The 15,147-nt window shown below is 45.1% G+C and overlaps 1 protein-coding gene across 2 annotated transcripts in view; it reads left to right on the forward strand.

The window, feature by feature from the left end:
* The window catches only part of LOC133115180 (V-type proton ATPase 116 kDa subunit a 1-like), a 36,273-nt gene that overhangs the window by 15,066 nt on the left and 6,060 nt on the right, over positions 1–15,147 (forward strand). For both annotated transcript variants that reach the window (XM_061224952.1, XM_061224953.1), the window contains exons 11-19: positions 3,089–3,239; positions 3,698–3,837; positions 5,281–5,441; positions 5,572–5,662; positions 6,260–6,378; positions 7,319–7,535; positions 9,354–9,461; positions 10,795–10,902; positions 13,609–13,726. In XM_061224952.1, coding sequence (XP_061080936.1) covers positions 3,089–3,239; positions 3,698–3,837; positions 5,281–5,441; positions 5,572–5,662; positions 6,260–6,378; positions 7,319–7,535; positions 9,354–9,461; positions 10,795–10,902; positions 13,609–13,726 — 1,213 coding nt within the window. The remainder of the gene's footprint in view (positions 1–3,088; positions 3,240–3,697; positions 3,838–5,280; positions 5,442–5,571; positions 5,663–6,259; positions 6,379–7,318; positions 7,536–9,353; positions 9,462–10,794; positions 10,903–13,608; positions 13,727–15,147) is intronic.

Below are 15,147 nucleotides of genomic sequence, written 5' to 3' on the forward strand. Positions count from 1 at the left end.
GGTGAAACATCCCCACCAATCACAGCCAGACCCCTCACTGTGGTGAACCATCCCCACCAATCACAGCCAGACCCCTCACTGTGGTGAACCATCCCCACCAATCACAGCCAAACCCCTCACTGTGGTGAAACATCCCCACCAATCACAGCCAGACCCCTCACTGTGGTGAACCATCCCCACCAATCACAGCCAAACCCCTCACTGTGGTGAAATATCCACAAAAAGCTCAGCCAAACACATGACTCTGCTGAAACATCTCCAACAGTCATAGCCAAACCCCTCACTGTGGTAGTTGGCAACCATTCAGGTTCAGCGAAACACGTGTGTGCGCTTGTACTATGGCAGTACGTTTGTTTTCTATTGGCTATGTAATCTTGTGTACTTGGCCAGATAGTTTTAGCTTAAAAGGGCAGTTAGCCCAAGGGAGGGCAGGGAAACAAATATAGAAATAGGAACTTGTGTTTTGTAACGGCAGCGACAGGAAAAGATGACGGTGAAACGCTCAGACTACACTCTGGATTCTGCAGAGCCAGTCTGAGGGACGTCTGCTTACACCTATCAGTGGTTTTAGTCTGCTGTGTGTTGCTTACATAGTTTAGACGGTCGATACGAAGGTTGATGTTTCACTTCCTGCCACCGTTGTGCAACTGATGGTTTCATCCACTTCAAAGCAATTGGAGTAAAGCAGGACGTCTCCCCATCACCATTCACTAACTAATAGCGATAGTTCACCACGTCTGCTGTCTCTATTATTGCTATCGAACACTTCTTCCTTTGTTCTGATGAAGGCTTGATATGGCAGAAACGGTAACACTGTTGCAGGATTAAAACTTTAATTTTGGATAGTTATAATTTGGATATTTTGGAAGAATAATTATATTAAGTGTGCAAGTCCTGTACTTCCGTCGTTTCTACTCTTTTTGACTCTGTGCCTTGAACTATTGCATTTGTGTGCGTGTCTCTTTGGCCGTTAACACTTTTTGGAACCATAAATTTGTAATTGAATTTTTGAGCCGTTGGGTTGCTTGTTGGGCTGATGGTCTACCTTCTGCACATTCATACTGAACACATTGGTTTGGGTCACCTCGGGTGCCGGACTGCATGTGGTTACACACCCATGACTACAAGTGCATGTATTTTTTTGCATGCAATAACCTGTTTATTATACGGTGTGTTGATTTCAAGTTTAATGAGTATGTTCCGTTTTGAGGCTTATTAAAGCAACCGCAATCTATCCCTGTAAGACCGAGCAGGTACTTCCTGTAGTAGTTACCATGTTGAGTTTACCTTTGTTGATGTGATTAGTTGGCTCTTAAGCAGTTATTTGAACAGGTTCTCACAGGATGTGTGTTTGAGGTGGATGCGGTCCCATGCTGTATATGGGACTCAAACCCACGAGGGCGGCTGGATTCCTCAGTACACAGCGGGGTCAACTGCAAAGCAAATGTCGAAGGTCAGGGTAGGAAAAGGTCACCAGAATCATCACATATCAATTAACTGGCTTGTGAGGAATTTTCTGCATTCCGCGTCTCTGACAGTCGGAATGGCCTGGCGTGTTTTGTGTCGCGGTCCGAGACCATGGTGGGGAATGCGGGGAGCAGAGGCGCTGAAGCCTGAGTCTCTTGCTAGGACCTCGGGAGCACATGCCTCAGAGCTTAGGAGCATCAGGCACAGAATCCACTTTCTGTTTTATGGATCCCTGTGCTATTTTTGCTGCTGCTGACTCAAGACACGCAACATTTCTCTGTTTCCTGCTGGGATAACCAATGTTTTTTGGATAGCCCAGCAAGTTCATTTGACAGGAAGTACTTTCTCCCATATCCAAATGTCTGTAATGTAGCACACACGCATCATCACCGCTCACCCTTCAATATGTGTGAAGAGTTTGGGGGTTAATTGTGGCATAAGTGCTAAGGAAAAGGGTTTGTAACTTGGAGTTTCAGGCTGAAGAATTAAGGAAGGTAATTGAAGATGACTCAATTCATTAAGGCTCTATTCCGGCTTTTAATTGCAAATTAAAAGAAGAAAAATAAATTATATTGGTGCTGTAATAAACTTCTCTATTTCAAAACCTGCTCAGCAAAAAAATAGAGAAACACAACACACCAATCCAAATCAGAATTAAATTTAGTGTTGCTTTGTTTATGTGGTTTTCTTTTAATATTCTATTAATATTATTTTTGTATTTTCATTATCAAGCTTATCATGACTTAAGGCGAAGGTAATATATCCAGATGTATAAGTAGACGGTATCAAAAGAATATAATTGTGTAGCAATTGAATCCCAATGTAATTCTGTGTAATTCAATCCCAATATGAACCAATATAAATTATGGTATATTACATATATTTATTAAAGAAACGGGTGATGGTTTCGATAGTTTAGATGGTTGAAATTAATATATAGTATCTGGATTACTTTTGATTTAATTGAGACGCTGTGGCTAATCCAAAGAAGAGTGGTAAGAATTCACAATGTACGGTTGGACATTATGCTGAAGAATTGTGCTTTGACTCACTTTTTTCAGGGATCTCATTGCATGGGTGCCCTGTACTTTATGGAAACCGCTCCAGATCAAATCCACCACAAAGTTTCAAAAATCTAAGAGTGTCTTGAATCAAAGAATAATACTGAACTGAAAGAGATTACGGTTGCCTTATTTATTTGTCAGCTGCTCTAGAAATGTTATGGCATCTTTAACCGCTCTAAAATCTATTTGGCGACTACTCTATTGACTCCATTGGCATAATTGAGTTCTTTTAGGGACTGGAATGATCTGAATCATTCGGACAGGCATTGTGTAAAAGCAGCAGTGACATTGCAGTTAATCACGCTTCACTCTAGACCTGGTGTTAATGGGCATGCAGTAGAGACCAACTGTACTCAAAGAATCCATAGTGTGACCGTAGAATTGACCAAACTGATCTCTGCAGGGACTGTAGTGAAGGAGACCGTTGTAGCACCATCCTTGAGTTTGTAGTAGATTGCTGCAGAGGAGGCCATGGCTCGACCATAGCGGGCCTTCCTCTGTGGTAGATACGGCGGAGGAGGAGAGGTGTGGTGTGACCATGTTCTTCTGGTCCTCAGGAGCACAGCGGTTCGACCGTCCCCTCCATCCTCAACAGGATGCAGACCAGGCAAACGCCGCCCACCTACAACAAGACCAACAAGTTCACCTCCGGCTTCCAGAACATCGTAGACGCGTACGGGATTGGAACCTACCGGGAAATGAACCCAGGTAACGCCTGCCGGGTTCAACCCAAAGTCATTTGTCTCATGTGGTCTTGTCCTGTCTCTTTACGGCTTCCCCTGATGACATTGCATGACGTAGCATGACATAACAAAACGACACAAACAGGCCATTCAGTCCAGCCATGCTCACCTTTTCCAACCACTAAAGTGTACCTACTGCTTAGTTTGCATAAAAGCTAAATGGTTTCTAGCACCTTATCATGCCTTGAAAACCTCCAGTGTTTCCACCTCCACAACATGTCCAGACAAGCTATTCCACGCTTGTCTACGCTCTGTGTGTAAAAATACTTCCTTATGTCTGTGTGGAAATTCATCGCTAACCCCCTCGTTACGCTAACCGAGCTCACCCTAAAAAATCGCCTGTAGTTGACTTTGGTAATTCATGTAAAATCCTCACTAAGTCTCCTAGTCTGCTCAGGTTCTTCTCTCTGGCTCCTTCTGCAGCCCCCTACACCATCATCACCTTCCCCTTCCTGTTCGCGGTCATGTTTGGGGACCTGGGCCACGGGGTGCTCATGACCTGCTTCGCCCTCTTCCTGGTTCTCCGAGAGAGCCGGCTTCTCGCACAGAAGAATGACAACGAGGTACGAGAGGTCCCGGGTCACGTTCACATGAGCGCAAAGGGAAAGGTCTTGAAGGGGAAGAATCTCCATTTTATATGCTGGTCCTCACCTGAAGAATTGTCTCTCTCTCTCATTTTGATTTGTCTAATACATTAGCCCACAGAAAACAGGTGGTTTAGAGCCTCACCCTAAAACAATGATGTCATATAACAACGAAGAGAAAGGATTCTGAAATTTTTGTGGAGGCTGCAGTTCAGATTAAAGTAAAACAAAACTCCAAACTTCAGTTTATTGTTTGTTGTCATTATTTTGACACAGTTGTCAGTTACAGAAATTGTGATTTTTGGGTGGTGGAGTCATTAACATTAGGATGCAAATGGCATGTTTCTGTCATGCAGATAAATGAATGAAAAGGTCAGTCCCAGAGATCATGTTACATTACATTACATAACATTGTTGGCATTTGGCAGACGCTCTTAGCCAGAGCAAAGTAGAACAAAGTGCCAAGTGCATACCCATCACCAGGAACAAGTGCGTTGAAAGAGCCTAGAGGGAAGTACAGTTTCAAGTGCTTAGAGTAGAACAAAGATAAGGACTAGGGCCTATTTGATTAACCTGACAATATTTATATATATTACATTAATGGCATAAAAACTGTTTTGTACAGCACAATGCAATAGAATGATATGCACTTCCATATGAACAATAAACAGCTTACATAGAAATTACATTACATTAATGGCGTTTGGCAGACGCTCTTATCCAGAGCGATGTGCATACCCATAACCAGGGATAAGTGCGCTTGTAAGGCTTGTGTTATTCTGGAATTCTTGGAATGTTTCTGTAAGCTTCATTAGGCCTTGAGGAATCTTGGAATTGCGTAGCACGTCAGAGCTGTAGAAATCACCAAAGGAAGTCATGAATCCAAATCTCTCCTGGTGCTAGAATAATTAGCGTATTCCTGGCCACCTTACTGTGTTTTATGATTAGCCAGGTTTGAATCATTTGAAAGGAATGGAACGGAACTTGAAATGATCATTAAACATTCAAATTCAACCAATTTATGCTAACAGAGATTTGAATGATTAAACCATGTTCACAAGAGTTAAAAAACGTTATAACTATCTTAAGTGTTTAGCCTGTAACGTGCGTTGGTGGCCAATGTCATTTAGTCAGCCTGGAATGCTATCTAGCAAAGTCTATTTTACACCTCGTTAGCTAGGTGTTGGTGTAAATATTTAGTAGTTACTAAGTTTAGCATATTTACTAGTTTGTGTGGTGCAACTCATTTTGATTTAGCAATGCGTAAACATTGTTTACATTATAGTAAACGCTTACTTTAGCTATAGGTAGCCTACATTTGAACCTACGTACAGCTGTTGCAACCGACCGTGTTAACAGAGATTTGGATGATTAAACCATGTTCCGGGCCTTTTACATGCATGTTTTGTGTTCTCGGTTCAGATTTTCAACATGGTCTTCTCGGGGCGTTACATCATCCTGCTGATGGGCATCTTCTCCATCTACACGGGGTTCATCTACAATGACTGCTTCTCCAAATCTCTCAACATTTTTGGCTCTGGTTGGAGCGTCAGACCCATGTTTGGAGACGTGGGAAAATGGACGTAAGTCTTCGTGTTTATACATTCGGCCTGTTTGTTTGGGGCGGCAGCTCGTTATCACGCAGACCTGCCCTGTGGTCACAGACTGTAAACACGCAGCTGGCTCCGGTAATAAAACAAGTTCTGCCTCCAGGGATGGGGTTCTCAATACCACCAGACTTCTACAGTTGGATCCAGCAGTAAATGGAGTTTTCACTGGGCCTTATCCTTTCGGCATTGACCCGGTGAGTATTTAATGCTGAATACAGCTCGACCCCTTAGAAGTAAGAGCATTGTTTCCATGAAAAAGCAAGGAAATGGCAGATCCAAGATGGCGGTTATGTAAAAACCTGCAGGGAGGTGGTCCTGTGTTTGTGTTTTACCTCCACTGGTAGGGGGCTGGAGCTGATTAAGTAAGCACTTGTTTTTAGTTGCGGATGGGTGCCCGCCCATAAACCAATCCCTGCTTTCGAGGGTAGAGTTTGAGCGCCTGTTACCCCGCACCTTCTGGGAAACATAGACTTGAGATTCAAGCACTTAGAAATTTGGTCTGTGCAATGAGTGGGTCAAGGTTTGGCCCAGCAAGACCATGAAAACAGGTCCACCATCAAGGCTTTCCTGCCATTTTTGCATTGCAATTCCCTGGCAGGCTGTCCTCAGGTCTTGATGCAGAGAGAGTTGCGCACTCTGAATTATTTAAATATTTTTTATATTTCCAAAACAGAGCCAAACACTGCGCCTTCTGTCCGGGTTACTTATTAGAAAGTTTAAGACGGGTCAGTTTGACCCACGGCGACCACAAGGATTACAGTAATTTTTTTTTTTGCTGGTTTGTATTGCAGATTTGGAACCTCGCCAGTAACAAGCTGACCTTCCTGAACTCCTTCAAGATGAAGATGTCTGTCATACTGGGGATTGTTCACATGCTGTTTGGCGTCACCCTCAGCTTGTTTAACCATCTGTAGGTGTCCCTGCCCAGACCCAGACAGTTTTGTCCATCTCTCTGTTGACTGGCCTCCGCTTACTCCTCCTCTGTTGGACGAACACTAGCCTTACCTGCCAAGAGTGTACCTCTCTTCTCCCAGTCGGCCATTGAACCCCTACTTTTTGGGACGGAAGCTATATTTTCTTGCCTCATATCAGTCGAGATAATTTGGGTGTAAGGCAGGTCGGATTTAAAGGGGGTGACATTGGCTCAGGCGGTAAGGGCGGTCGTCTGGCAGTCTGAGGGTTGCCGGTTCGATCCCACCCTGGGTGTGTCGAAGTGTCCCTGAGTAAGACACCCCAACCCCCAAATGCTCCTGACGAGCTGGGTGGTGTCTTGCGTGGCAGCCAATGGTGCGTGAGTGTGTGTATGAATGGGTGAATGAGAAGCATCAATTGTATGGCACTTTGGATAAAGGCTCTGTATGAATGCCGACCAGATGTAAACCGTCAGGCAGATGGAAGTGTGAGAATCACGTCATAGTTCTGCAAACTGCCCTCCGGGAACTGTTCCCGCTTCTAAACCTGCCAAAATGCCAATGGCCGTCACTGACACAGTAGTGCTGTTCCAAGATGGTACAACATGAGCACCAGCTCTGACTGGGTTTCAGCTTGATGGGGCAGCCTGTAGCCTAGTGGCTAAGGTACATGACTGGGACCCGGAAAGTAAGTTACATGACTGGGACCCAGAAAGTCGGTCCCAGTCATACACCTTAGCCCCGGTGTAGTCGTGATAAGATCCGGACAGCCGTTGGGTCCTTGAGCAAGATTCTTAACCCCACATTGCTCCAGGGGGATCGTCCCCTGCTTAGTCTAATCAACTGCAAGTCACTTTGGATAAAAGCATTAGCTTAAATGACAAATTATTATTATTATCGACGAGGCTGACTCGGTGCACCTGCTCGGTTCCCCTCCAGATATTTCAAGAAGCCTCTCAACATCTTCCTGGGTTTCATTCCTGAGATCGTGTTCATGACCAGCCTTTTCGGGTACCTGGTCCTGCTCATCTTCTACAAGTGGGTCGCCTACTCCGCTGCCACCTCCGAGGATGCCCCGAGCCTGCTCATCGCCTTCATCAACATGTTCCTGTTCAACTACAACGACCCCACTAATCGCCCCCTCTACAAAGGGCAGGTGAGGCCCGATCCCCCCGCCCCGGGTGTGTCCAAGTGTCCTTCAGCAAGACCCCTAATGCCCGATTGTTCCTGATGAGCTGGTTCGTACCTTCCCTCAAGGCCTCCTCCCCTCCTCCCCTCCTCCCCTCCTGCCCTCCTGCCCTGTGCATCTGGCCCATGCCATTTTGGTCCAGTGCAGGGATTTGTTTTCCATATTGGTTAACCAAACCGCTGTACCGTAGTGGTTAAGGTACATGACTGGGACACGCAAGGTCGGTGGTTCGATCCCCAGTGTAGCCACAGTAAGGTTCCCCCAGCCGTTGGCCCCTTGAGCAAGGCCCTTAAATAACCTTGGTAAATGGTAAATAGACACACACACTCCAAAGGCAAGGTACCAACCAGCTCATCGGGAACTTAACCCTGCAGTGCTCCAGGGGAGGATTGTCTCTTGCTGTACGTCGCTCTGGATCAGAGCTTCTGCCAAATGCCATTAATGTAATGAACCAGCATGCCAAGCCAGGGACAGGACTGGCGGTGCAAAAGGGAGCAGCTTAGTTTTATAGATCAACTGAGATCTTTGCTCATGCTAAAAATACCTTTCATTTGCATACCCCCAAGGTTACAAACCAATAACGTGTTTTTCATTTGTTTTAGTTTGGCAGTAGAGCAAATGACTGACACGTTAATGTTGTGAGAGGTGGACAGATAAAAAAATGGGTGCTTCTATCTATAGCTTTGTCTGTTTGTAATCGTAAAAGATAGCTAGCAAAGAAACTAAAAACAAGAGAATTAAAAATGAGGAACTGGAAGAAGCAGCAAAGCTATCAAAGGTAGTTTTTTTCAACTGGCAACTCCCTTTAGTGATGTGTGTACTACGTTGATTCTCAGTTTCGCCATACTAGTGACTGTTGCCTAAGCCAACACATTTTCTCAAAACTAAAAGCTTATCCAGAACTGCTAAAGGAGCAGAATGGGTCAAGAGAGACTAAGTGGGTTATCCATACTTTCAATTGAAGATGACAGAGCCAGGAATTTGGACCTGTAGAGTTTGGTGGAGGTTTTTGTGGAGCTCACGCCGCGAGGACTGGCTAGCGCTTGTCCCTGTGTTTTGTCTACTGTCTGTGGTTCTGAATGGCTGCAAGAGTGCGTGTGGGTAATGTTATTGAAGAAGAGGAGGGCCCTGAGTATGATTTGCACCAGACCCCGACAGGTCTTAGTTACACCACTGTGCCAAGCAACAGTGCCGTCCGTATGCATTTGGACAGTTGGTACAATTTCTGTTCTTTTGTAGTCAAAAGCCTGGAATCAAGACTAGATACTGAAAGCTTGCTTATACCTGCGCTAAGGAAGAGATTGAATACACTGGACTATTCAGAAGCAGCGGAGAAGCTGGCCGTCCAATTACTTTTGGTCCCCTAAAATGGGACCATGTACGAAAAAAGAGATGTGATGTAAATTCCCTCAAATTAAGGGCGTCAGTCACTTTAACCTCTCATTTACTGTTTCATTTTGAATCCAATGTGCTGCACTACAGAGCCAAAAGAACAGAAATTGTACCAACTGTCAAAATACATGTGGACTGCAATGCAATTCCCAAGTGAATTACTTAATAGAGGTTGCGCATCTCATCTCATCAGAGGGGGGCAGTATTCATGGGATGTCTCAATCGCATCGAAAACAAGCACCTATGACAGTTGTTTTTAAAAACTCTCACTGTTGTATTATCCAAAGTGTGACTGATTGATTAACTTGTGGACCCAATGTAGCCATATTAGTCTGTGTCTTCAGTAAGAATTGGGCGCATGTGGATGTGTAAACGCTGGCTTTGCCTCTGCAGATGGGGATCCAGTGTCTGTTGGTGATCATCGCGTTAGCCTGCGTGCCCTGCATGCTGATAGTGAAGACACTGGTGCTACGGCGTCAGCACCTTCAGAAGAAGCTCCTGGTACGTCCAACTGCACCCCACACACATCCCAACAGCTCTACTGTTACTGCTACCAGTACTACTACTACTGTCCAACTGCACCCCACACACATCCCACAGCTCTACTGTTACTGCTACCAGTACTACTACTACTGTCCAACTGCACCCCACACACATTCCAACAGCTCTACTGTTACCAGTACTAGTACTACCACTACTACTACTAATACTACTACTACTACTACTACTACTACTACTGTTACTATTACTACTACTATGACTACGACTTACTATTAAGGCAACAACTACTACTACTACAAATACTATGACTACTACGACTACTATTACATTTTTACATTTACATTTTTGTCATTTGGCAGACGCTTTTAATCCAAAGTGACTTACAAGTGCATAGGTTCTTCCACAAGTCAAAGCATCACATCCATAACTAGGAAAATACACATGCTCTTCTAAACATATAGTCGTCATCATAAGTGCAAATTCTTTTTTTTTTTTTGGGGGGGTTAGAGCTCACGCCGCGAGGACTGGCTAGCGCTTGTCCCTGTGTTTTGTCTACTGTCTGTGGTTCTGAATGGCTGCAAGAGTGCGTGTGGGTAATGTTATTGAAGGAGAGGAGGGCCCTGAGTATGATTTGCACCAGACCCCGACAGGTCTTAGTTACACCACTGTGCCAAGCAACAGCGACTTACAAGTGCATAGGTTCTTCCACAAGTCAAAGCATCACATCCATAACTAGGAAAATACACATGGAATGCTCTTCTAAACATATAGTCGTCATCATAAGTGCAAATTCTTTTTTTTTTTTTTTTTGGGGTTAGACAAGGAGGGATATCAGAAAGGGGGGGCGGGGGAATTCAGGAGGGAGGACTAAGGTAGAGGTCGAAAAGGTGTGTTCTGAGTCGAAATAGGGGGAGGGATTCTGCTGTCCTGACAGTGGTAGGCAAGTCATTCCACCACTGAGGAACCAGAACTGTACTAGGGGAACTAGTGCTTCTACCACCACTATTACTACTATTACCACTACTACTACTACTACTACTACTACTACTACTACTGCTACTACTGCTATTACTAATATTATTGTTGTTATTATTATAATTATTATTCCTATTATTTTTAATTTACTGCAGTTGGAATTTTGCCTCAAGCCTGTAACTGTTTTTGGTGTGGTTTTGAACTCTGAAAATCATGTGCTTTGCTCAAGTGTTGTACTGCTGCGAGCTTTTGTAAATAGAAGTATGTCACATTTACACCTGGGATGAATAATCGTAGGCGGTGAACAAGTATGAGAGCGCTACTGTTGGGTACACGAGCCTGACTCCTTGTTCAACAGGCCACGCAGAATTTCGGCGGGGTGCGAGTGGGAAACGGCCGGACGGACGACCAGGCGGAGATTATCCAGCACGACCAGCTCACCGAGCCCACAGAGGAAGAGGAGGAGGTGGGTCGCATACACGGGCGCGCAGAGCACCCTCTGCTGCCCGCCCGCAGAACTGCAGACTGCTCTCCCTACCGCGCCCCTCTCATACACCCGAGATATCGTATGAAACGCCAGCTGGTTTATTCGTCTTAATTCGAGCGGACGCGGTTAAAACGGCTCCCGAGGGCAGTACGGCAGTCTGCGGAGGTATGCCGTGCATGCAGGCAGCCCACTCTGGGTTGGCCTACTGGGCCTAAGAAATGCAACACTGTGATCCTGGCCTGGATGGAGTAACCCTGAATTATTCAGTGCTCACCGGTGAGCCACGCATTTACACCGCCCTGCAATTGACCCGGAGAGGGACGGGGCAGGAGCGTGTTTTTTGTTGTTTTTTTTTGTTCCGTTCCACTTACAATTCACTTCAGAAAATAGTTTTTAATTATATAAATTTTGGAAAAAAAGTTTATTCATTCAAAAAAAAAAAATCCCAGGATATTATGCAGCGTTTTGAAATGTGTGAATTGAATGTCAATGAATTCACTCAAATGATATTGACCCCAAAACTCATGCACATGCACACTGGACTTTGTTTGCTGGACTTTAGTTAGTTTAGTTTTGTTCGTTTGTGTTGGATTGAGAGTGCGAGCAAGCCGGCATGCTGACCCTAGCAGAGTCCTCGCTGTCGAAGAGAAGTGGCTATACTGCTCAGGCATGGTTTCCCTACACCTCAGGGATGTCATGGTCTGGTCTTTTATCGAGCCAACTTCCGTAATATCCAGCCTACTGAGGAGGAAGTGGTGAGGGTCTTCTGCTTTTCTCTAGCACGTGTGGTGTGCCGCCCCCCTCGCCCCCCCCAACTCTGTGGGTCTTCAGGCTCCATCATGGCTCTACTTTCCCACGGAGCGCATGTAGACAATGTCTCTCTTGGCCCCCAACTTCCTGCGTCTTTAGATTCCATCATGGCTCTAGTTTCCCGCCGAGCGCATTCGGCTGACATCTCTCTCGTCTGGGCTCTGGGCTCTGGGCTCTGGGCTCTGGGCTCTGGGCTCTGGGCTCTGGGCTCTGGGCTCTGGGCTCTGGGCTCTGGGCTCTGGGCTCTGGGCTCTGGGCTCTGAAATGGCAGCGCCCTTCATTCCTACGACATCTAATGAGGCAAAATCAAGGCTAATGTACAGCTTTCGTATCTTACGGTAATCTGGGAAGCAGGGTCGGGCAACCGAACAATTAATTAATTTCATGCCCCTCATGAAAATTTGGACGGGGGTTTAATCCCTTTCAGAGACCTTTTGTTTGGAGATTTTACTTTGTCCAGTTGATTCAAAACCTAGACGATCTCAGTTGCTCTAACATATTGCTTCCGTCATTGAAACGCACGGCAACCCTCAAGTGCCTTTACACCTTTACTGAAGGCCTGGCTCTCCAGGTTATGGCATTGAACTATTTTTCTCTAGCCCTGTGTAAGAAATGCATGTCACGCATCCTTTAAAAAAATGTATTTTTAACAACATTTTTATGATCCACCACTATTGCAGCGGACCACTAAAGTACTCATCATTGGCCATCTACAAACATGCCTAAGAATAAATAATACAATTCATCACACGCACATATTAAAGTTCACAGTTCACTTTCTGTCACAGCCCTGAGCTTATAATGGGGTTAGGGGTACTGTGTATGTAAGGTTTAGGTTTTCTGACCATGACTTTTCAGAGAAGCCAAATTTAGCCTAAAGAGCGCGTTGGTCACAGAAGCTGAATGGAACGTGGAGCCTCTCATCGCTGCCCAACACACCAGCACAGGCCTGACAGCAGGGGAGCCATGTCATGAATTTGTCATGTTGTTTGTCCTCGCCCCCCTCTAGGGACCGTTAAGCTGACAGGTAGAAAACCCTTCTCTTGGGTTAACCCCTTAAGTGCGTATTTGGGACAGTGTGAATTGAGTTTTTTTCATTGAAATTTTCTGGTCACAAGATATACGGTTCTACCGTAACACGGGGTGGAAAAACAAGCTTGGAGATTCCTTTCTGTGCGTTATGGAAATCCAGACGACGCATTTCACTGTGTAGTCAGTATACTTATCACGGCAAGAATCCAGTGAACAAAATCCATAGGTGTTCTTAGTCCCGCACTAACCACGAAGCGTCAATAGTTCTCCGGAAGAATTATCATTGTTGTCTGTTTCTCCATTGCACATGCCGAAAGTATTGTGTACATAGGAGTGTTATGACTTTCTGAAGCAGAAGCAACTCCATTACAAGGTCTCTGACCTGTATTGGCCGAGTGGTTTAAGAGTCGTTGTTATTTACATTGAATAATTGGATTAGGGTCTTTTCCAGACTTAATTTTTACATGAGGAATCTTTTGGGGTCATTGATGATGTGGTAGTGATTGAACGTAAGTTTATCTGAGAGAAAGTAGTTGAATGTATTTCTGAATGCAAAAACTTTTTTTAAACGTTTTTCTGATTATGAAACAAACAAAGCGTTGTCGTGTTAAGCACAAACGGCTTGCCATGACATGTCCTGTAGGACATTCTCATCCTTCGCCGGCTTTTAATCCTGCATTGCTGCCTCATAGTGTAAGTAACCTGAGGCAGAAACCCTGTAGAGTAGTGGAATCTGCCATCTTTCCTTTTCAGCGGGGGGGCCCAGTTCTGACGGTACTGATGTCAGCGGCCGTTACTTGGCGGGGGGGCCCAGTTCTGACGGCATTGCCCTCTGTTCTGCAGTTTAACTTCGGAGACGTGGCGGTGCACCAGGCCATCCACACCATAGAGTACTGTCTGGGCTGCATCTCCAACACCGCCTCCTACCTGCGGCTCTGGGCCCTGAGCCTGGCCCACGCACGTGAGTCCGCTGCCCGCAGACACGGATAGACAATAGTACAAATACACTACCATTCAAAAGTCACTGAGAATGTTTTTGTAAGAAATCGATTATTTTATTCACTGAGGTAGCATAAAATGACATTACGTTACATTGTTGGCAGATGCTCTTATCCAGATTGACATACAGTTGATTAGACTAAGCAGGAGACAATCCTCCCCTGGAGCAGTGCAGGGTTAGGGGCCCAACGGCTGTGCGGATCTTATTGTGGCTACAGCGGGATTAGAACCACCTACCTTGCGTGTCCCAGTCATTTACCTTAACCACTACGCTGCAGGCCGCCCCTTTGAACGTAGAGAAAATAGAGATGAAGCCAAGATATTGATACGTTTCAAATTGTTACTACTGTTTAAAATACAATAACTTCTTCATTAAATCTTTACATATGATTGCAAAGCCCCGGTTTCTGCAGTTGGTGTACAAACGACACACCGTGTTACCTCATCCTCAATCATGCTAATCTGCAGCCAGATGAGTACAGGCAGGGATTTTTAACGCCACCCAAATCCTCTTGTTTTGAACAGTGCTATGGGAAACACAGATGAGACGCTAAATACAGGTCTCGCTGCGGTCATTATAGATCCCAGGACACATATTACAAATTGTAAGGGTGTTCCCTGGTGTTCTGGCCAAATTCCCAACCTGCCACTGAAACTGGCTGAATAATTCCCTCCTTCTCCACCAGAGTTAATGCGCCGTTGAGCGTTCTGGCACAAAATGCATTACCCAGGTGGGTTGCTGTACTTCGTCGGTGGTTGAGGCGGGTGGCTCTGTGCCGCCGCTGTTGCGCCTGTCCTGTCTCTGGTGTCTGGCGTGATTGGATAAGCTGCTTGGTCACTACTTGGGTTTGCCGACAGCTATCGTATATCAAGGATAACAACAGCTGAGCTGTATGCTCTAGATTTACGAGCGAACAGATGTGGGAGCACAGTCCAAAGACATGCAGGTTAGGTTAATTGGAGAGTCTAAATTCTACCGCGGTGGACTCCTGTTGTTGTCCTTGACCGAGGCACTGGCCTCAGACCTGCAGATGGTCTCCCGGCACTGCACTATGGAAGTCCACTGCTCCTAAATAATTAGGATGGGTCAAATGCAGAGGAGACATTTTCTTGCCTTAGAAGGTAATGATGATAATGAATAAATAAAAAATAACGTATTATTATTGTTCCTTTATTTAAACAGGTGGTTATTTTTCCAGAGAGACCTGTTACTACAAAAACGGATGTAAAAAATCTACTGACAAAGATCTCAAATCTCAAACACACAATACCTGTAACATCATGCAAAGACAGAAAAGGTCAAGAAAAGTCAAATAAAATGTGTACAAGCATCACTAAGAAAATAAAAGCCAGAAATTGTATATTAAATTGAATGACATGAGT

Source organism: Conger conger, chromosome 16, assembly GCF_963514075.1.
Source record: "Conger conger chromosome 16, fConCon1.1, whole genome shotgun sequence".
Lineage (NCBI taxonomy): Eukaryota > Metazoa > Chordata > Actinopteri > Anguilliformes > Congridae > Conger > Conger conger.